The 22,068-nt window shown below is 35.3% G+C and overlaps 1 protein-coding gene across 1 annotated transcript; it reads right to left on the reverse strand.

Annotated features, from left to right (window-relative positions):
* Nucleotides 1-342: 342 nt before the first annotated feature.
* LOC141544631 (putative ankyrin repeat domain-containing protein 26-like protein) lies at nucleotides 343-17,866 on the reverse strand. Its single transcript, XM_074271027.1, has 6 exons — nucleotides 17,349-17,866; nucleotides 10,791-10,905; nucleotides 10,458-10,628; nucleotides 8,921-9,027; nucleotides 1,557-1,694; nucleotides 343-529 (listed from the first exon to the last, which is right to left on the reverse strand). Exons 1-6 carry the CDS (start codon nucleotides 17,576-17,578, stop codon nucleotides 454-456), a joined length of 837 nt encoding a protein of 278 aa, XP_074127128.1. The 5' UTR covers nucleotides 17,579-17,866; the 3' UTR covers nucleotides 343-453.
* Nucleotides 17,867-22,068: the final 4,202 nt, after the last annotated feature.

The raw sequence follows: 22,068 nt of genomic DNA on the forward strand, positions 1-22,068 counted from the left end.
CTTTCTTTCTTTCTATATTCCATCATAAATAATATGCCTTATTTATTTTCCCCACATTTAAGAATAAGAAACAAAAATATTGCTAAATATAATATCTTTAAAGTGTTAAAGAATTTTCATATTATATGGGTTAAATATATTTAGAATAATATAAAAATCAGAAAAGTGAGAATGTAGCGGACCTAATTTTTTTGTAAAGCAGATGATAATAACACAAACACTGTTTTTCCAGTTTCATGGTAGTAGACTTACAAGGTTAATTAAATAATTTACCAAAAATGAACAAGTTCATATCCATTTAAAATATAAAATGGAAAAAGAAAAAAATAGAGAAGACATGAATTTTAAGATTGTTGCTCACTATTTTTTAAATTATTTATTTGGATTGATCAATTCTACCTTTTTATTCAGAGAAGATGCTTTCAAAACAGATCCAGGAACAACAGTAGCTTTCTATGAACAGCTGATTTGGGGTGTAGAGGGTTTATTACATTCCATATGTCTTTTAATCTGTTTGAAATAAACATATCTAAAATAGAAAATAAAGCATAATAGGTCTACATCAATCAAGATAAAAATTATAAGCAAGAAGTATTTGTGTATCTAAATCTTAATCAAGATTATCACCAATTTTTTTTTATTGTTTTGATGGTCTGTAGAACAATAAAACTAATCATTCAATCTAGATGTAATACACTTATTTTCAAAATCACAGTTTTATAGAATTGTAGTATAAGGTCATCAATTCTATTCTATTTTATCAATTAAATAACTGCATCCCAAAAGGTTACACTTGTCCAAGGTCACACAGAGGGTGATAGGCATGACCTCTCCCCAGATCTCCTGACTCCAAATTGAGCATCCTGCAAACTATCCCTCTGTGAATTCTAATATTGAACATTAATATTTATGATTTTTTTAGGTAGTCCTCATGTGAAGGCATCATAATTACATAATTACATAATGTAATTTTCCCTAAAACTAACTTTAGGTCTCTTACCAGTGAGAGGGGTTAGCAAAAGATTAAAATAGAAATGAAAAGACCAAACAAATCTACTGTCTCTAATGCATTATTATTATTATTATTATTATTATTATTATTATTTATTGATAAGTTATATATATTTTTGTGATGATGAAATACTAAAATTGATATAAAACATTGGACAATCTTAAGAAAACTACAAAAATGGCAGCTATTTTCATTATTACTTCTGAAAATTCTAATCTTAGATTATGTGACTTTACCTTGTATCCTTTTTCTTGCTTATTTCCCACTGAACTTTGATAACCTAAGTTTGCCTTTGATCAATTTCTTCTTAGTACCCTTGAGTATGAAACAGGTAGAGGTCTGTCTGCTAGAGGTTGCCCATTTCCCTGGAGCTATGCTGAAGCATGTGGCAGTTCTCAAGAGCTGGATGTAGTTTGCCAGGGTGTTTTCCAGACAATTATCATAATATGCAACTATGAAAGCCAGATTCACTCTCAATTTTATGGAGGAAAAATTCTTTTTCATGCAGTTATATAAAGACAATTAGAATTATGTTAGTACTTACAGAGGATAATTATAAATCTTAGCATAAGCCTCAGCTGTCCGTCCAATTTGATCTTTGATAGTGTGATCAACATTATATTCAAGAAGAAGACTGACCATTTCTGTGTATTGCATACTGACAGCAACCATAAGGGTTGTTCTAGAATAACAAAGAAACAAATTGTCTTTTAAAATTTAATAGTAACATTTAATCATATTTTTCTGGATATACTTCAATAGCCAGATATCTCATGTTCTTTAGCATTACTACATATGTGGAGCACAAACACATATTAATAGTCAGAAGTACTTTGATTGTTCAAAAAGCTTTTGAAAACCAAAAAGAAAGGTAGAAAATAAGAGCTTTTCTTGTCCCCTTTCAATTTTTGTAAGGTTTGTAAAATTGAAGGGTATATGAGAGAAAAAAGAGATTATGTCAATGTTTCTTGTGTGAAAGTTAAGGATTTAGTTAGTTAGTTAAGGATTACCAGCTGATTTACTGGCCTTAAAAATAAGGTCCTTTGAAAATGATTAGAAATAATCTTAGCAACCCCATTCAATTCCTACTCCAATGCCCCATCACACTGTAAAGATGACCATTAGGTTGCCTAAAGGAAAACCAGAAAAAGCTATTTTATGTCTTAACAAACTTTTGAAAGTCTTCAAACATGAACTTTCTTGTTTAAATACAAAATACTGTGAATTAAGAAGAATTAATCATCAAAAAGCTAGCACCTAATCATTTGAAGAAGCAGCATTAACTCTCAAAGGCAGATTAAGATTCAGATTAGTTAGGAGCTGCACAAATCAAAGGATGAAAACACAAATTTTCTGAAGTACTGAGCTTATTGTATGCTGGATGATGCATGGGCTTTTTGTTTCAGGTACTATTAAAGCAATATCAGTAATATCATGGGAAGGTTTATTTGCTATCCTTTGACTACCTAATAATAAGTGATAAACAGCTTGACTCTGTTGAAGGTTCAACACTGGGGAAATCATAGACTTTTTAAGTATTATTTTGAAGTATTAATAAGCTCTTTCTAGAAGATAGGAATGTTTATCTTCTTTAAACCATTTTTTCTCTGATCCTAACTCTACAATATCAGATTTAAGAGAAAACCAAAAGGAACCACAAAGTATGTTTTGGTGGAAATTAGAGAATTATGACAGATATTTAAATTGATGTAATCATAAACTCTGGCATCAGTAATTAATGTTATCATATACCTAAAAAGATTAGGTTTTTTTTTCATAAGTTAACATTAAGTCCAGGCAATCAAGATAGTGGAGTAAACATTAAAGAATCTTGAAAGAAAAATGACAGAAAAATAGGGAAAAGAAATAAAGGCTATAATAATAATGAAAATATTGCAGGAAAAAGCCAACAAGTTGGAAAAGAAAACACAAAAATTATTTGAAGAAAACAACTCCTTAAAAAATAAAATTGCCAAAATGAAAAAAAAAACATACTGAAAAAAACAATTTCTTAAAAAATAAAATTGGCAAAATGGAAAAAATAAAACAATTCTTTAAAAAATAAAAGTCAATTAAAATGAAAAAAAACCTTCATTAAACTACAAAAATTCCTTTAAAAGTCAACTAGTCAAATAGAAAAGAAAGAAATAATCCTAATTGAAGAAAAGAAGGCACTAAAAATTGGAGTTGGACTAATAGAAGTGAATGACTCAATGATATATTAGGAAGAAAGAAAGAAAGAAAGAAAGAAAGAAAGAAAGAAAGAAAGAAAGAAAGAAAGAAAGAAAGAAAGAAAGAAAGAAAGAAAGAAAGAAAAAAGAAAACACAAGAGACTGAAAGAAAGAGAGAGAAGGAAAGGAAGGAAAAAAGGAACAAAGAAAGAAAAGAAAAGATAATAAAAGAAAACAGAAGGAAACATGAAATTTCTCAGTGGAAAAAAGATATAGGACAGTCAATCCAAAAATTGCAGGTCTACTTGAAAGAAATGATTAAAAAAAAAGAAAAGAAAAAAAGAGCCTGGATAAGACCTTTCAAAACATCATCAAGGAAAACTACTTTTATACCCTAGATCTAATTACAGGGTAAAATAAATACTTGGAAAAATCCACTGAGAGATTGGGGCCAAGATGGCAGAGAGGAGGACACATGCTTCATTCTGAGCTCCCTTCTTCCCTCACTATTGGTTACCAAATTCAGCCTCCGAAATAGTGCTTGACTGATAGAATCCACAAATATTGGGAGTACAACAAATTACCAGCTGAAGATAACTTGGAAGATTGCCTGAAAAAGGTCTGTCTTGATCTTGGGTGGGAGGAGGCCAGTGCAAGCAAGGGAGGCAGAACATGGGCTAGTGCATGCTGAGCAGACCAGGAGTGGGGTGCAGTCCCTGTAAGTGGAGAATTTGCAGGGAGAACTCTACCACAATCTGGCTGCCCTGCTTTGGTTGCAGAGCAGTAGATCAGGAGAGAAGTTACACAATCGCCAAAGGTAGAGTGTACTCCAAATTGCCAGAGTTTAACAGGACTTTGTCACACCCACCCAGCATCAGGAGTGACTCAGCACTACCACAGTACAGCTGCATAGCTTCATTTCACAGCAAGGGGTTCTGCCCTGGGCAGTGGCAATCAAGGAGAAGCCCACCAATTGGGGAATGGCTGAATAAATTATGGTATGTGGTTCTCATGGAATATTTTTGTAAAATGTTGGGCTCAGTAAAAACTGGAAAGCCCTCCATGAATTCAAGCAAAGTGAAATGAAGTATATACAAATTAATAGCAATATTTTGAGATGATCTATTTTAAATGTCTTTGTTATTTTCAGCAGTTTTTTCTCTTTTTCTCCCTCTTCCTCTCCATCCCTTTCTGTCTTTCTCTCTTTTTAACTTTATTTTTCTTAAAGGCTTTTTTCTTTTTTATGATGGAAAATCTATGTTTTCTTTCTCAACATGATTTTTATGCAAGTGTATTGTATAACTTCACGTGTGATATTTTAAAGGGACTGTGGGTTGACACCAAGGAGAGAATCTGAAACTCAAAACTTTAAAAAACAAATGTAAAAAATTGTTTGAAATGTAACTGGAGAATAATTATAAATAAAGGAAATTTTTAAAAGGAGATTATAGGAACTTATCACCAGGATAATACAAAATGGCCAAATGGTGTTAATACCAGAATTACAAAGCTGACTCAATATCAGAAAAACTATCGGCATAATTAATTATATCAACAATCAAACTAACAGAAATTATTATTATCTGAACAGACACAGAAAAAAAGCATTTGACAAAATACAATTCCCATTCCTATTTAAAAAAATAACAACAATAATAGGAGAGCATATAAATAAATTGAGTTTTCCTTAAAATGATAAATACCATCTATCAAAAACTATCATCAAGCATTATATAGAATGGGGATAAGGGAGAAGCATTCCCAATAAGATTAGAGGTGAAATAAGGTTGCCCGTTTTCATCATTACTATTTAATATTGTAGTAGAAATGCCAGCTTTAGCATGGGGGAAAAAAAGAAATTGAAAAAAATAAAGTAGGTGATGAGAAAACAAAACTATCACTCTTTGCATATGATATACTAGCAAGAATTAAAAACTTTAGCAAAATTGCAGGACATAAATTCATATGAAAGAGAATGATACCAATGAGATAACATCAAAATTTATGAGGTAAAGCCAAAATAGTATTTAGGGTAAAATTCGCTTCCCTAAATTCTTATATGAGTGAAATACACAAATAACAGATCAATGAATTGGGCATGAAACTAAAAACAAATACAAAATATATCAAAACAAAATAAAACAAAAAACCTAAGATAATGAATTTTAAAATCCCTGAGTACCAAATTGAAAATCCTCATAATCAAATGTGAATTTCAAAATATTTAAAGAAAACAAAATACATAAGGGGAGTTTAGATTAATAAATAAATCTAATAGCTGTTTTGATGAAAAATCAATGATACAAGTTAATTTGATTTAAAAAAATATAAAAGTAAATATAAAAAAATAAAAAAGTAAAATTATCAGAAGATATTAAAATAATCATTAGAAAATATTTTGCCCAATTCTCCACTAATAAATCTTAACATATGAGAAAAATCAATGGATATTTAGGAAAATAAACATTACTCCAATGAATAAATCAGGAAACTGGAAGCCTGATTAAATTCCATCTTAGAAGAAGAAATTTAACAAGCCCTTATTGAACCCCTTAAGAAAAATAATCCACAGTGCTAGATGGGTTCACTCTGGAATTTTAAGAAACATTCAAAAAACCTTAATTCTAATACTATATAAATCATTTGGGAAAACAGGCAAAGAAAGAATTCTACTATACCTTTTATGGCACAAATATGGTACTATATCTAAATCAGAAAGGCCTAGACAGAGAAAGAAAATTATACACTATTTTCCCAAAGGAATAGCAATCCAAATACTTCAACTCAAATAAGAATAAGGAGATTGCAGCAATGTATGATAAGGATTATACACTATGGCTAGATCGACTTTATACCAGGAATGAAAGGTTGGATCAATATTACGGAAAATATCAATTGAATTGTCTATATCAAAACAAAATCAACAGAAATCATGATTATCTCAAAAGATGCTTTTAAAAGTGTTTGATAAAATACAGTACCCATTCCTGTTAAAAGCATTAGAGAGAATAAAAACAGCTGAAATTCTTTAAAATGATAATCATTCCACTACATACCTGTCAGATTGGCTAGAATGACAGGGAAAGATAATGCACAATATTGTAGGGGATGTGGGAAAACAGGGACACTGATACATTGTTGGTGGAATTGTGAATACATCCATCCATTCTGGAGAACAATTTGGAACTGTGTTCAAAAAGTTATCAAACTGTGCATCCCCTTTAATCCAGTAGTGTTAATACTGGACTTATATGCCAAAGAGATTTTAAAGAAGGGAAAGAGACTTGTATGTGCAAGAATGTTTGTGGTAGCCCTCTTTGTAGTGACCAGAAACTGGAAACTGAGTGGATGCCCATCAATTGGAGAATGGCTAAATAAATTGTGGCATATGAATGTTATGGAATATTATTGTTCTGTGAGAAATGACCAACAGGATGATTTCAGAAAGGCCTGGAGAGGCTTACATGAACTGATGCTGAATGAAATGAGCAGGACCAGGAGATCATTATATACTTTAACAACAATAGTATATGATGATCAATTCTGATGGATGTGGCTGTGTTCAATGATGAGATGAACCAAATCAGTTCCAATAGAGCAGTAATGAATTGAACCAGCTATACCCAGTGAAAGAACTCTGGGAGATGACTATGAATCACTACATAGAATTTTCAATCCCTCTATTTTTGTCCGCCTGCATTTTTGATTCAGTCACAGGCTAATTGTACACTATTTCAAAGTCCCATTCTTTTTGTACACCAAAATAACTATTTAGACATGTATACATATATTGTATTTAATTTATACTTTAACATATTTAACATGCATTGGTCGACCTGCTATCTGAGGGAGTGGATGGGGGAAATGAGAGGAAAAATTGGAACAAAAGGTTTGGCATTTGTCAATGCTGTAAAATTACCCAAAAACTTCCCAGTAAAATCAGGGGTGAATACAGGATGTCCACTGTCACCACTATATTTTGACATAATATTAAAAATCTTAGCTACAGCAATAAAAGAAGAAAAATAGAAGAAATTAGAACAGGCAATAAGGAAACAAAATGATCACTCTTTGCAAATTATACATAACTGTAAACTTAAGAGAACCTAAATTAGCTAAAACTCTATATGAAAAAATTAACAACTTTTCGAGAGTTGCAGATAAACCCACATGAATCATTTGCATTTCTTTATATGATCAACAAAGCCCAGAAGCAAGAGGTAGAAGGAAAAATTCCATTCCAAATAACTATAAACAATATAAAATTTGGGGAGTCTACTGCCAAAACAAACCCAGGAACTGTATGAATACAATTACAAAACACTTCTGACAACAAAAAAATTATATGGGCAGGCTTTACCCATGACCAATTAATATTGTTGTTCATGGGTAGGACCAGGCAATATAATTAAAAATGATCATTTTATCTACATTAATTTAGTTATTCAGTGCCATAGAAACCAACTATCAAAAAATCATTTGATAGAGCTAGGAAAACAAACAAAACAAAAACAAAAATAATCTGCTAGAAAATAAATGAAAAGAAAATATCAAAGAAGGAAGCCAGTGCTATGTAGGATGCTCTGTACAGAGTCTAAATAGAATAGATTGTATATGATGGAAAAGATTTCCAAATGCTTCTATTTAGGACAACATATTATCTGTGTCAAGCCTTTGAACATGAAAAAGGCCCATATTTAGTATAAAGAGATTGGTCAAAGATTCCATACTGAAAAAGTAAATTTCCCAGATTCCATAAACTTTACTGAATAGCTCTAACTAGCTTGTATATCTATATTTTTGTAGATGTATTTATACATATAGATTATTGGGGAAAGGAGATCCAGTTTGATCTCATTTGAGAAACTACATAGCACTTCTCTAATGATCATATACCACAAAAGCTTATTTTATAAACACCAATATTTTTCAGGAATAATATTTGGTCACAGTAGATTTTTACAAAATCAAAAACACAAAAACATGATCTTTTATGAATCAAAATTTTAGAAAATCCCCAAAATCCATGGCCATATATATGGTGAGTATACATAGGTGATTTTGATGACTTTGATGTAGTAAGTTATGGCAAAGAAAAAAATGAATAGAAAAAGCAGTAGGTTGATCTTGTATTGAAAATGAAAGCTTGCACTGGTTCTCAAGTATTAAAAGAAACAAGGGGACGATTCAGTGTGTTACCTGGATCCCTTATGACAAAAATCCCGTGGATGAGATTGGATGGAAGAATGAATATCTGAATCAGTAGCAAGAGTATGCATAATGATAAGCTCAAAGATCCATATCAAAGTATTTAATCATATCATTCCTTTATTTGCATTTATCAATGCATATTCTTAAGGGAAATTGAAACATGGAACAGAAAATACATGCTACAATCCTCATGGGTTTAATTACGATTATTTCATAAAGAGAATCAATTGAATTATGAAAGTTCAAAACTTCTATGGGATAATCTCAACTAATTCAAAATCAATGAAGAAAATTGAAAATAGTAATCACCAATAAACAATGGTTAATATGCCCATATGAACTGATTTTTTTTCTCTTGCAGATTCATAAATAGGGATTTTTTCTTTTCATATATGATGTGTACTTTTTTCATCCCTTTGCAATTATATTCAATTTCAATTATTGTTGTTCACTAAGTGTTCCATGATTTAAGTTGTTTTTATTCCTCTAGAAATGTTGTTTTATTTTAAAGCTTTTATTACTGTACCTTTTAGAGCCATCCAAGGCATTAACATTTGCCCCATTCTTTAGGAGAAATTCTGCCATATCATAGTTCAGTCCTCTAATAGCAAAAAAAAGTGGTGTAAGGCCTTCCTGCAAAAGTTACAAGGAAGATATTGTTACATTAAGTAAGCATTCTATATTTACTTTAATTAAACTTATGACATTATATGAATTTGCTAACGACATGATAAGAAAGCAAGGAACAATGGAACATTGGAGTGAGAAGACTAGGGCATAAATCTTACTTCTTCTAGTTAATGGCTATGACAGCAAATTATTTTAGCTCTCTTGGCCATCAGTTTCTTTATGTGTAAAATGATAAAATGAAATTAGATATCTTTTGGATTCTTTCTAGCTATTACTATGTAATTAGAAGATAGAAATTCAGAATTCATGTCAAAATTCTATTAAGGTAAAGCTATATCCTGGCTGGGTTTGAAGTGGACTAGTTATTTTACCCATTCTCTTCAGATACAAACAAACTCAACAACAATAATAATAACAGCAAATAAAACAAATAAAAAAAATCTTGCCCTGAGTAAGTTAAACCTGGAAGAAAATCATTCACCTAGCACTTTCCCTCTCTTACCACCCTCCTAATATAGTCCTTGTTTTTCCTCTCCCAAGTGGCAATGACAAAGAATTAAGCCATTACTTAAAAAATCAGGAGTCATTCAGCAGTTCTAGAAAGAAAAATGTGTAGTCACTAGGATAAGGAAAACATGTATTTAATTTTTCCTGTGAAAATTCTGCCTCTGTGTAGTTAGTTTTAGCAGGAACAAATTTCAAAAGGTTTTTTCCTGAAAAAATTATGGCATTTCTTCATGACAAATTCACATTGCAAAGTTCTAAATGTAGAAAAGCATTATAAATAATATCTGGTAGTACTACTGCATTCTGGGGAGCAGACCTAATATATCATGCAAAGAAGATTCTGGAGAGATGGATATGATAGAATAGTCAGCTAACTAGTAACAAAGTCAGTAAGACCTAGATTCAGGGCCTTCAGCTGACACACATATGCTGACTGGGTGACCCAGCAGCACTCCAGGACTCTCCCTAACATTGGGTTTCTTAATTTTTTTTCTCTGTCGTGGACTCCCTTGTTAGATTGTTTTTCAATGCCTAAAATACACAGAAAATAAACAAAACCAATTACATTGAAATAAGCATAAACTTAATGTAGTCTTTTTAAAGTTAATGAATCCCAGTTGAAGAATCCATACTCTAAGATTAAAACATAGAGCAAGCCCTGAGCTAAATTAGTGGAGGGAATTTCCTTCTCAGGAATTCCACTGTGAATGAAATCTCTTCCAGTGTCATGTATACTCTCCTGGCCTTCCTCACCCCTCCATCCTACATTAGAAAATTCCAAAGACTAATGAACTTTGATTAGAGAATAACTTTATTTTCATTAAAAAGATGCTTTCATAAATAAATGAATTATAAAATATGTACATTGGACACTATGATGTTTTAACTGATAATCTACTTTATTATACAAGATTGTTGGTTTCTACCTTGTTTTTTGCTTCAATATCAGCTTTATAGTGAAGCAGTTTTGCTGCTAGGTCTTTGTCCATATAAAAGGCAACATAGTGAAGAGCATTGTTTTTGCCATCCCCAAGATTAGGGTCGGCTCCATGTTGAAGCAAGATAGTTGCACACTTTCCTTTCTCACACTGTATTGCCTGTCAGCATAATATATACAAAGAAATAATAATGTAATATAAAATTGAATATATTCAAACATAATTAGTGATATTTATATAAGTTATCTACGAACTTTTGATTTTCTTAAAGACAGAAATCCAAATCCATTTCAATGAACAGCATGGTTAACTAATGTGTACCTTCATGAAAGGTGTTCGGCTCTCTTTGTCCAACAAATTCAGTTCACATTTTCTCTCTATTAAGAGAGTCACAATATCTAGATGTCCATTAGCACAGGCCAGATGAAGACATGTTCTATAGAAATGAGAGAGCAATGTGATTGTTTGATAATATACTACAGCAATCAATATTGTACCATTGTTAGGATAATTTTAATTAAATTAATAATGCATTATTCTTATGCCTTAATTGTAAATACTTTCCAAAATAAATGCCCACTAATGCCAACTAAATAAATACAAAATATGGATTAACTCTCATTGCTGGATATGATACACAAAATCACTAGAGCAGGAGAAATATATCTAGCAGATTGATGTAGATTTTACTACAGAATAGCAGGGGAACTTTGCTCAAGTTCCTGGACTGCTTAAACTCTCCTGAGGTAACTTGCTGGCCTCTTGTACTTTGGGATTACCCATACTAACGCCAAATAGAGCACAGACCCTACTGGCATGGCACACTGCAACCCATAACTCATGAGCCTCAGCCTCTCTGTAACTGGGATTAAAGGTGGGCTTCACCCTGCCTGGTTGTTAAGTCTAATAACTTTTTACATTAAGTTATCCATGCGCTGGTTAACCTCTCGGACTTGTGGAGGAGGAAGGAGTTTGTGTCGAAGGAAGAACTAGAGATTGATCACAAAATAGAAAATTTTGATTACACCAAATTAAAAAGTTTCTGCACAAACAAAACTAATGCAAACAAGATTAGAAGGGAAGTGACAAATTGGGAAAACATTTTTACAGTTAAAGGTTCTGATAAAGGCCTCATCTCCAAAATATAGAGAATTGACTTTAATTTATAAGAAATCAAACCATTCTCCAATTGATAAATGGTCAAAGGATATGAACAGACAATTTTCAGTTGATGAAATTAAAACTATTTCCACTCATATGGAGTGTTCCAAAATCACTATTGATCAGAGAAATGCAAATTAAGACAACTCTGAGATATCATTACACACCTGTCAGATTGGCTAAGATGACAGGAACAAATAATGATGAATGTTGGAGGGGCTGTGGGAAAACTGGGACACTGATGCATTGTTGGTGGAGTTGTGAAAGAATCCAACCATTCTAGAGAGCAATCTGGAATTATGCCCAAAAAGTTATCAAAATGTGCATACCCTTTGACCCAGCTGTACTACTACTGGGCTTATATCCCAAGGAAATACTAAAAAAGGGAAAGGGACCTGTATGTGCCAAAATGTTTGTAGCAGCCGTTTTCATAGTGGCTAGAAACTGGAAAATGAATGGATGTCCATCAATTAGAGAATGGTTGGGTAAATTATGTTATATGAATGTTATGGAATATTATTGTTCTGTAAGAAATGACCAACAGGAGGAATACAGAGAGGCTAGGAAAGACTTACATCAACTGATGCTAAGTGAAACGTGCAGAACTAGGAGATCATTATACACTGCAACAATGATACTGTATGAGGATGTATTCTGATGGAAGTGGATATCTTCAACATAGAGAAGAGCTAATCCAATTCCAATTGATCAATGATGGACAGAATCAGCTACATCCAGAAAAGGAACTCTGGGAAATGAGTGTAAACTGAGAGCATTGTTTTTTGTTTTGTTTTGTTTTGTTTCTCTTTCCAGATTATTTTTACCTTCTGAATACAATCCTTCTTTTGCAACAGCAACAACAACAAAATTCGGTTCTGCATATATATATATATATTGTACCTAGTTTATACTATAAAATATTTAATATGTATGGGAATACCTGCCATCTAGGGGAGGAGGTGGAGGGAAGGAGGGGAAAAACTCGAAACAGTAGGGAGTACAAGGGATAATGTTGTAAAAAAAATTACCTATGCATATGTGCTGTCAAAGAAAATGTTATAATTATGAAAATTAATTTAAAAATACTATTAAAAATATCCATCCGCAACTACAAAATATTTAGTGAAGCAGCTGCCTCATCAAAATCTCTTAGACATTTATGTATTGGATCTTTGTACTAGCACATGTGCATGCGTGTGAGCACACTCGCTGAAATGCAGCATTGTATGGTTGAAGTGGCTCTAGGTTGTCACAGGCTATTACGGCAGGATAAGCATTTTGGTAGTTCTGCCATGGTGGAAAGGGTTTGCAGGAAGGGCCTGGTATATCTGTTATCCATTGACCAACCTAACTAAGGTCATAAAGATATTTCCAGGTTGGTCAAAGGAGGATGAATTGTTTATTGATGATATATTTCAAAGTGCATCTTTGTTGTCTAGTCATGTCTCCTCATGTTGAGTTTTCTTGCTAAAGATACTGGAGTAGTTTGCCATTTCCTTGTCCAGCTCATTTTACATATGAGGAAACTGAGGCAAACAAGATTGAGAGTCTTGCCCAGAGCCACACAGCTAGTATCTGATACCAGACTTGAACAGTCCTCATCCCATGAGAAACTCTTACGCATTTCATTGGACAACTATATAAGGTATGCTAAGAGAGTAATGAAGCTGATTCTATAAACTACACATGAAAAAAATCTTACATTAGTCATAACTTCATCCCTGTTTTTCACCTGTATATGAAATCATGTTCAAAATGTTAACTTTAAAATATAGATTAAAAACCTGCAGGTCAGTATCTTCTCTGCAACTTTACATTTTAGAAAATTGTATTGGTCAGTAAGAGGTTACCTGTTTTGCCGAGGTTCCACAAAGCCAGTGTTTGCTGGTTGTAAATATATCATGCACTTGTCAAAAATGTCAGTCAACTATGAAGGCCTTTGGCTTCAGTCATTTCAGGGAGCCAATACCTCTGTTGCTTTAACCTGTGGGGCTGTTCTCACTTATCCACACCTACTGAGGCTTTGTAAATGTCAAGCCAGGTACATTGAAGTATGTCTGTATGTGCACAAGTATCATGACAATGCCTTTATTTCTTGGCTTTTAGGAGAAGGGAAAATATAAAGAAAAACATCAAAATATATCCTTTTTTAACTTTGAAAGCTAATGAATGACTGATATTGGAAATTACATGAAAAAATAAGTTTCTAAGAACACATTTAATTACTTGCATATTTTCACTAATTAAGAAACAATATAAAATTCATTTTGGACAAGTGCATGATATATTTCCAACCAGCAAACTTCCAAACAGGATTTCACAGATTTTCATATTTAATTAACAAAAAAGTTCTTTGAAAAACATATATAGAATTTAAATTCTCTATGTATAATTTTTGTGACTCATGATAAAAGATTCTCTTGCATATATTGTTTCATAAAATCAAGAGAGGCAGCACAGTATGGTGGATGGAAAACTATCCTGGAAGTTGTTTGCAAGACCTGCTAGTGCTTACATCTCACATACACTGGCTTTGTGGAACCTCGGCAAAACAGGTAACCTCTTACTGACCAATACAATTTTCTAAAATGTAAAGTTGCAGAGAAGATACTGACCTGCAGTCAAGGGAATTCCCTCTTCTCAATAAAACTATCTAAACAGTCCTCATCCCATGAGAAACTCTTACGCATTTCATTGGACAACTATATAAGGTATGCTAAGAGAGTAATGAAGCTGATTCTATAAACTACACATGAAAAAAATCTTACATTAGTCATAACTTCATCCCTGTTTTTCACCTGTATATGAAATCATGTTCAAAATGTTAACTTTAAAATATAGATTAAAAACCTGTTCTCAAAAAATTAGGATTGTTGGATTGTAGGGGAAATACTTTTGGAAATTATTTAAAGAAAAATAAATTGAAGAGATAAGCCTTTGAATATATTATACTTCAATATAGATATAAAATACTGTGAGCAAGTTTTAGGTTGAGTTGCATTTTCTAAGATTACTAGGGTCTCCTTTCCCCTCTATACTGTGTACAACAGATTGGCCCGTTGTGCCCAGTAGTTTGGTTGAGAGAGTAAACATGGAGTGAGCAGACACTGCCCATCCTAGCACAAGACACTTCTACTTTCAGATTCCAGGAATTTTTACTAGATGGCCCCCCACTCATGGAATATTCTTCTCTTGCCTTCACCTCTTGCCCTAGCCTGGCTAAAATGCTAACTTCTACAAGAAGTTTTTCCCAATCCCCATTAAAATTGTTGTCTTCCTCTGTTGATTATTCCTGCTTTATCCCATATTGAGTATCATGTTTGTACTTAGTTGTTTTCATGTTATCTTCTTCATTGAAACGTGAGTGCTCTGACTGCAGGGCCTGTCTTTGACCATTCTTTGTATTCCAAGATCTTAGCAGAGTTGTCAGTTACATAGTAAACATTTAAATAAGTATTTGTCCACTGACCTTTCCTCACACATAGCGCTCCATCTTCTGACACTAAGTAACTTTTCTTGCTGTCCCCATGACTGGAATGCTCCACACTTCCACCTCCTGCTTTCAGCAAAAGTCTTGCCTTCTATCAGAAGCCTTTAGTCATCTCCTTTAAACCCAGTGCTGTTCCACTGAGACTACTCCCACTTCAGCTTGTATGTCATCTTGTTTATACATAGATATTTGCACCCATGTCTTAGCTTTCAATCTCTCCTTTCCAAAGCATTATACTTCAATATACAGATTATCACTCTCAAAACATGCTCACTTCCCAGTTGCTCAACTTCATTTCATATGATTTACTACTTCATCCTATTTCAGCCAGATAGACCTCTGACCACCCACAAACCCAGCACTCCCATAGTTTCAAATCCTCAGTTTCTCTGATCACAATCTTTCCATGTCTTCTTTTGCTTTTCAGAAAGGCCATGATTTCTAATCCAAGGCCCTAACTCCTGCATTAGCTACACTCTTCTTTCTGCTTCTTGACTACTTGTGAACCATTCATAATGGCTATCCAACTCTCCATTTCCTTCCCTTATGGCTGTTCAACTGTTCCTTGCCTTCCCTTGAATGTATTGCTCATGTATCATATTGCCAACATTTTCCTAAGGCTCAGCCTTTCTATGCACATATTGTCAATGATGCTGGAGAAAATCATGCAACTGTGCTTACCAGGGCCACTGCAAATTTATGTCATATGACTTCAATTAGGCTTTCACTGATCCAAGGCAATCCTTTCATATTATACTTCTCTAAATGATTCATTATGCCACTTACCACAACAGCTCTTCCAAACCTTTTCATCCCTTCTCCCATAGTGCACAATCTGCTGGACCTTTTCAGCTAAAAATCTTGGCTCATATTTATGGAGAATAACCATCTCCCTCTTTTGCCCTCCTTCTCACCTAATTCATCTATAAAAGCCTTCTATGAATATTTTCCTTCACCTGTCTCACATGAAGAGGTAGCCCTTTCCTTGCCAATGAAAATGTTCCTACATATCCAAGAGATAGCATTCTTTCTTCCCTATCATTCGTCTTCTCACTTATCTTCAATCTTTCACTACATCCTGGCTATTTCTCTGCTGCCTACAAACATGCCCATGTCTTCTCTCCCAGTCCCCAAAGAAACTTTACTTGATCAATTCATTTCCACTATCATCCCACATCTCTCCAGTCTTTTGTAGCTAAATGCCATGAGACAGGTCTTGACAAGAGGTATCTCCATTTCTTCTCCTGCCATTTTCTTTTAATACTCATCTTTCTTCTAAATTCTTCACAGATGTTAATGGATCGCTTAATTTCCAAATCTAATTCTTTTCTCAATTCTCTTTTTGCTTTTCTGAAGCTTTTCAAACTGCAGCCTTTTTCTCCTTGATATTCCCTTCTCTCCCTCCCCCACCTCTCTCTCTCAACACTACTCTCTTAGTTCTCTTCCCAAATAGCTGTTCTGCCTCAGAGGCTGCCTTTTTGATTAGCTCCCTTACCTGACTGATCTCCTAGAATGTAGGGGCAATCCGTGATCCCCCATTTCCTTTGTATCTACCGTTGTGAGTCCTGTGCCTGATACATAAATCTTAATAAAAGCAGTTTTCTCCCTTGAAATTTTTGCTTTTCACATATTGTGTCCATCTTGGGGCATTTAAGTGGCACAATGAATAAGAGTTCTGGGTTTGGAGTCAGGAAGACATCTTCCTGAGTTCAAATCTGATGTCAACTATTTAAAGTTGTGTGATCCTGGTCAGGTTGTTTAACCTTGTTTGCCTCCATTTCCTCATCTATCAAAATGAGCTGAAGAAGGAAATGGCAAACCATTCCAGTAACTTTGGCAAGAAAATCCCTCACATATCTTTATGGATAGTCACAGTCGTTTTAGGAAGGTCAAAATTTCAGCAGGAAAAGATTAGTATTTGCTCCCACGTTGCTACTGACTAAGAATATGCCAGTTGGATCCTGGCTAAAAGCGAAAGGAAGGTGTCTCCAATTCAATAAAAAAGGACAGGCAGAAGGAAGGAGGTGACACCAGCTTTTGGGACTTGCTATCCAATCTTTAGGAAGCAAAACATGACCCTGACCCTGTCCCAAGTGCTGAGGGGGTTTGATTTCCCGGGAATTAATGAGGGTGGGGGACACAGAATCAAGTGGATTGGGGAGGAGGAAAGTCCTGGACTCCTCGGGTGGGGCCTTCTCGCCTCCTCCTCCCCCAACTTTTGCTCTTACCGATTCTCTCTATCTACTTCGTTTACACTGTTTTTTCCGAACATCAGCAGAAGCTGCACTGTGCCCACATCCCCTAACAAGGCAGCTTTGTGGAACTTCGGGAGGTCCTTGCTCTTGATCAAGTATCCTGGGATGTAGTTGGATGTTTGGACCCCAAAGAAATACGGCAGCTTAAAGGGGGGGAAAGGTGGAAACTGCTTTTTCTTGCTGAAATCAAAAATCTTCTTCATCCTGGAAGCAGGCTTCAGGGCCGGGAGGGAGAACCCACGGAGGAGTTCTCTCCCGGCCCTGAAGCCTGTTGGGGGTGGGGGTGGGGGAGGGGAATTAAAGAAAAATTGAAGGGGGAAATAAAATGGGAGTTAAAGGGGAAATTAAAGGGGCAATTAAAGGGAAACTAAAAGGGGGGAATGTCAATAACCCGAGGCCAGAGGTTGAGACCTGAGGCCGCAGCAGTTAGAACCGATTCAGCCCTAGAGCCGACTGTTACACTGGCAACGGCGAGAGGGGAACTGAACTGCGCGCGCCTTTGTCAGGCTCCGGGTTCACGCGGATGCGATAGTCAAGTCACGCACTGGTGAGTGCTCAGGTGCTGGGTCCCTTAACTCTCAGCTCGAGGAATCTACAGCTCGAGGTCGCTCGAGGGTGGGTGAGCTCCTGGTCTCCCATTCGAATCTCGGCACCTGCTCTGTTGCTTACTTTTGTATTAGGCAAAGCTCGTCCTCTCTGAGCGTCGGTTTCTTCTGTAAAATCAGATTCTACTCGATAATCTCCCAAGTCTCTTTCTTGCAAACCTTTAACTATTCTGTGAAGCTAAAGGCGGAGCCAGCCTGAAAAGGACCCTAGAGGCCCGGATGGACAAATGTAGCCTCTTCTGATTCTTCCTTCCCGGTTACTGCCTGAAAGTGTGTCGGGAAGGATTTGTAGAAGAGGAACAGCTGGCCTCAACCAGGCTGCCCTGGGTTCAAGTCCATCCTCTACATAATTAGCCTTATTGCTGCTATTATTAATGGAGGTGGGGAGGGGTCAGAGAGGGATTTCAGCAGTTCAATAGAAAAAGATCTATCACTTTTACTTGAAAGATGTAAACATACTCAGAGACTTCAGAGGGCATATAGAAGGTAATAGACCCATTCAACTCTGGGCTGATGAGATCCTGTCCAGAAAATGGCGTTTTTAACGATGTTACATTCTAGGAGGGACACTGATAAATTCAGAGATGAGATACGGATAAGAGAGAGAAGACTAAGGGAAGGTATGACTATTTTCAAATATCCTATAGGGATTCTCTGTGTTAGTTTATATCATAGTGTTGCATGCTTCCATTAGGAGAGATCATCAAAGTCTGCTTTGTTTTTAAGTCACATATAAGGTGGAGTAGAAGGTAGCAGTATTTTGTTGCTACATTCTAGTGATTTGGGGTCAACCTCCAATGCATAAAGAAATTTCTGCAAAGGGAAACAATTCCGGTTATTATCTAACTAGTCTTGGCCTTTCCCCCCTTCTGCTTTTCCCTGCTGCTTCTCTTGTTCCATTCATGATATGAAACGTATCCTCTGCACCACCAGCTCACCTTGCGTTGTTCAGCTCCAGATTCATTGAACCTGAGAATACAGAAATAATCCATAACCACCCTAATGACCCTCCCTTCTCCACTACCACCCCCACTGTTGTTGCTGCTGTTGTTGCTGCTGGTTTTGGTTCTTCTTAGCCTTTCTTGTCTTCCCCCTTCCTCCTTCCTCATCTCTGTTCCTTTGTCCCCTTCTCCTTTCCACTATCTCTTTCATTTTCCTCTTTTTTTTTTCTCTTCTTTTCTTCTTTCTTCTCCTTCTCCTAGTCCCCCTTTCCCTTCCCCTAATTCTCTTTTCCTTCCCCTCTATTGCTTTTCCCAACAAACCAAAATGTCATTTCTTCTTTTGGGGTCAGTAGAGATTATTTGTGATCCAGTTTGTAAAACCTGTGGTCAAAATGTTGGTTATACTTTTGACATGGCTCATCAACATCTATCCAAGGGATATATTCTCTCCATTGTTTGTGACTTACCTGATGATATCCTGCAGAACTTCAATGTTGTCTCTAAATTGCATAGGATGTTCTATAACATTTCTAACATTTAGCACCATGATACATTTTGAATAAGTTTGGACAATATTTGGCTAGTTCAAAGCCCCATTGAGCAAGTAACAGACTCCATCATCGTACAGGATTCATACAGTACTTTATGTAATTTATCTCTATTTTTGCTGCAAATTTCCACCAAATAGTTGTACTTAAAATAGTTTAAGTATTGTTATCATTCCTGGCTGGGGACATAGCTGATAAATGAAAAGGAATAGATTTGAAGCCACTTCTACAGATGACAAATTTAATAAACTCATTCTTTTCAAATTTCTCCTGGGTTTTCCTACTTATGACACAGATTTGTGTTGTGTGCCCTTCTCTCCAGCTGTTTCTGAGAAGGCATAGATTATATTAAGTTATCCTATTGTTTCTCCAGACAGAGCTGAGTTTGGTTCCAATTAATGAAAATATTGAATCTTGTGAATTGGTCACATACATCAGTGGGATTTGCACTATGGGGTTGAATTGGGCTAATACCAATGGCCATATTTTACATAACTATAGCTTCAAATAGAGTGATTTTGTGGTCCAACTTTAGAGAAGTCATTATTTGTACTAATAAAGGGTTATCTGTATATCCACAGTACTGACTAAAGAACCAGTAGGGAGGTTCAGTCCCCTGTCCCCCTACCTAAATGTTCTTTTACCCTTATGATTTCCCAATATAAGGTCTCTTCAAAAAGATTCATGGGAAAATAGGGTAAGGAAATTGTGGAAGATTTATCTTTTCCAGATTCACTAGTTCAATGAGTCTATACCTCAAGATGGATGAGCCCAAGCGACCTTGGAAATTTCAGAAGGTCATGAGGCCCTGGAAGGCCACTAAATCTGTGGCTGTAGTGTTTAACCGAAGTGGTCAGTTGTGGTGGTAGGAGCTGGCTAGAACAAAAGGAAGAGTTGACATTTGAGAAACAGGAGCCACTGGAAAAAGATATGCCTTGGAAACACACACACACACACACACACACACACACACACAATATTTAATTGAACCTTGTTCATGAAAAAAGGTGAAATCATTAATTTGAACAATTTTCAAACTGAATTATGTGCAGACTTGCTTAAAGCCTCCCAAAAAATAATTAAACTTACAATTTGTCTATAAATGGAATTTACAAGTCCTATTTAAATTTTCCTTTTCATGCACACTTTAATTCCCTTATGCTCATCATTATTTTGTATGTGGAAAGAAAATAAATTGTTCCTATTATCTAAGTCATGGGATAGCATTTTTAATTTCTTTCCATTGGAGAAAACCTAGATTCCCAAAAGCAACACTCATACAATTAACCATTTTCCCTTTGAAGCAGTGTGGCATGAGGAGAAGGAAGGGGGGGAGGAAACAATGAATGTTCTACCAGCTTCCCATTTCATTGCTTTTTTCTGCTATTTGATTGTAAGGTTTCTCCCAAAATTGAATCTTGGATAAAGGGTGAAGGTATGTGAAGGACAAAAGTTAGTGGAGGCTGAGCTATCTTGTGGCTTTTGCCAAGAGGCATGTAACTAACAATTGCATTTGATGTGGGGACATTAACATAATTTTCAAGCCCTTTGCATTTACATGACTCAATGGATTGAGTGCAAAACAGAGAATGAGAAAGAATGTAATTCAAGTCCAACTTCAGATGCTTACCACATATATGACCCTATACAAGACACTTACCTTTTGCTTGCCTCGGTTTCCCTATCTGTAAAATGGGGAGTTAATAGCAACCACATCGCAGCATTGCTATGAGGATCAAATGAGATATCATTCACAAAGTGCTTAGCACAGAACCTGGCCTGAAATAAGCACTATGTAAATATTAGTCATGAAGATGATGATGATGATGATAATGATGATGATGATGATGATGATGATGATGATGGGAGGGATGCTCCATAGAAAATTCTTGTGAAGTTGATAGGAGGCTTACCATATAGAGTCAAGCCCAGGCTCCATTAGGTAGATTTGGGGTAGGTCCTATAGATTTTCTTTGAAGGCTTTCTTGGTTATTTCTTTTCTCTAGCACTGACTTGAGAATATTTTAAAGTGTTAGAGATAATGGATATTGTACTTCATTTTGAAAGAAGACCAAAATGACATTACTGCCTCCATGTCAAGTTAGCATGTTCAACTGTGGCTGATCAGACCAATACAACCATGGAATCCTGTGCTAAAGAGTCAGACACAAATAGTCCTTATGAACATTTGGGGTGGTTTCTCTAACTTTGTGCGTCTTCCACTTCTTTTGAGCTAATTCAATCCTGTTTTGTTCATAGAGCATAGTTCTCTGATGAGAGCTCACCATGCTGGTTGATCCTATGCCAGTGTCTCCCATTTCACACAATTAATTCTAAAATTTTTAAGAGAAAGCTTGAGTCTCTGTATTGCTAGTTCTGAACACCTTGTGAGACTCTGTGTGAGTTCTCCATCAAATAGTCTTTTTGACAAACGTCTGTAACGCATTGAGAACAACGTGATCGGCTACACAGAGTCGCACTCTCTTCAGTAGTTTGGATATTTGGCAGTTTACTTCAAGAAAGGACCTCTGTGTCTCATATTTTGTCCTACTTGGGAGCTTCAGCATCTTCCTAAGACAATTCACATGGACTTGATTCC

The sequence above is a fragment of the Sminthopsis crassicaudata genome, chromosome 5, assembly GCF_048593235.1.
Source record: "Sminthopsis crassicaudata isolate SCR6 chromosome 5, ASM4859323v1, whole genome shotgun sequence".
Taxonomy (NCBI): Eukaryota; Metazoa; Chordata; class Mammalia; order Dasyuromorphia; family Dasyuridae; genus Sminthopsis; species Sminthopsis crassicaudata.

Excerpts from the sequence above, each read along its gene's own strand:
- LOC141544631 (XM_074271027.1), bottom strand. The coding sequence starts at position 17,578 with ATGAAGAAGATTTTTGATTTCAGCAAGAAAAAGCAGTTTCCACCTTTC. Across the intron at positions 10,629-10,790 it reads GCCGAACACCTTTCATGAAG|GCAATACAGTGTGAGAAAGG; the intron begins GTACACATTAGT and ends TTATGCTGACAG. Across the intron at positions 530-1,556 it reads AAGATTTATAATTATCCTCT|ATATGTTTATTTCAAACAGA; the intron begins GTAAGTACTAAC and ends TTTCTATTTTAG.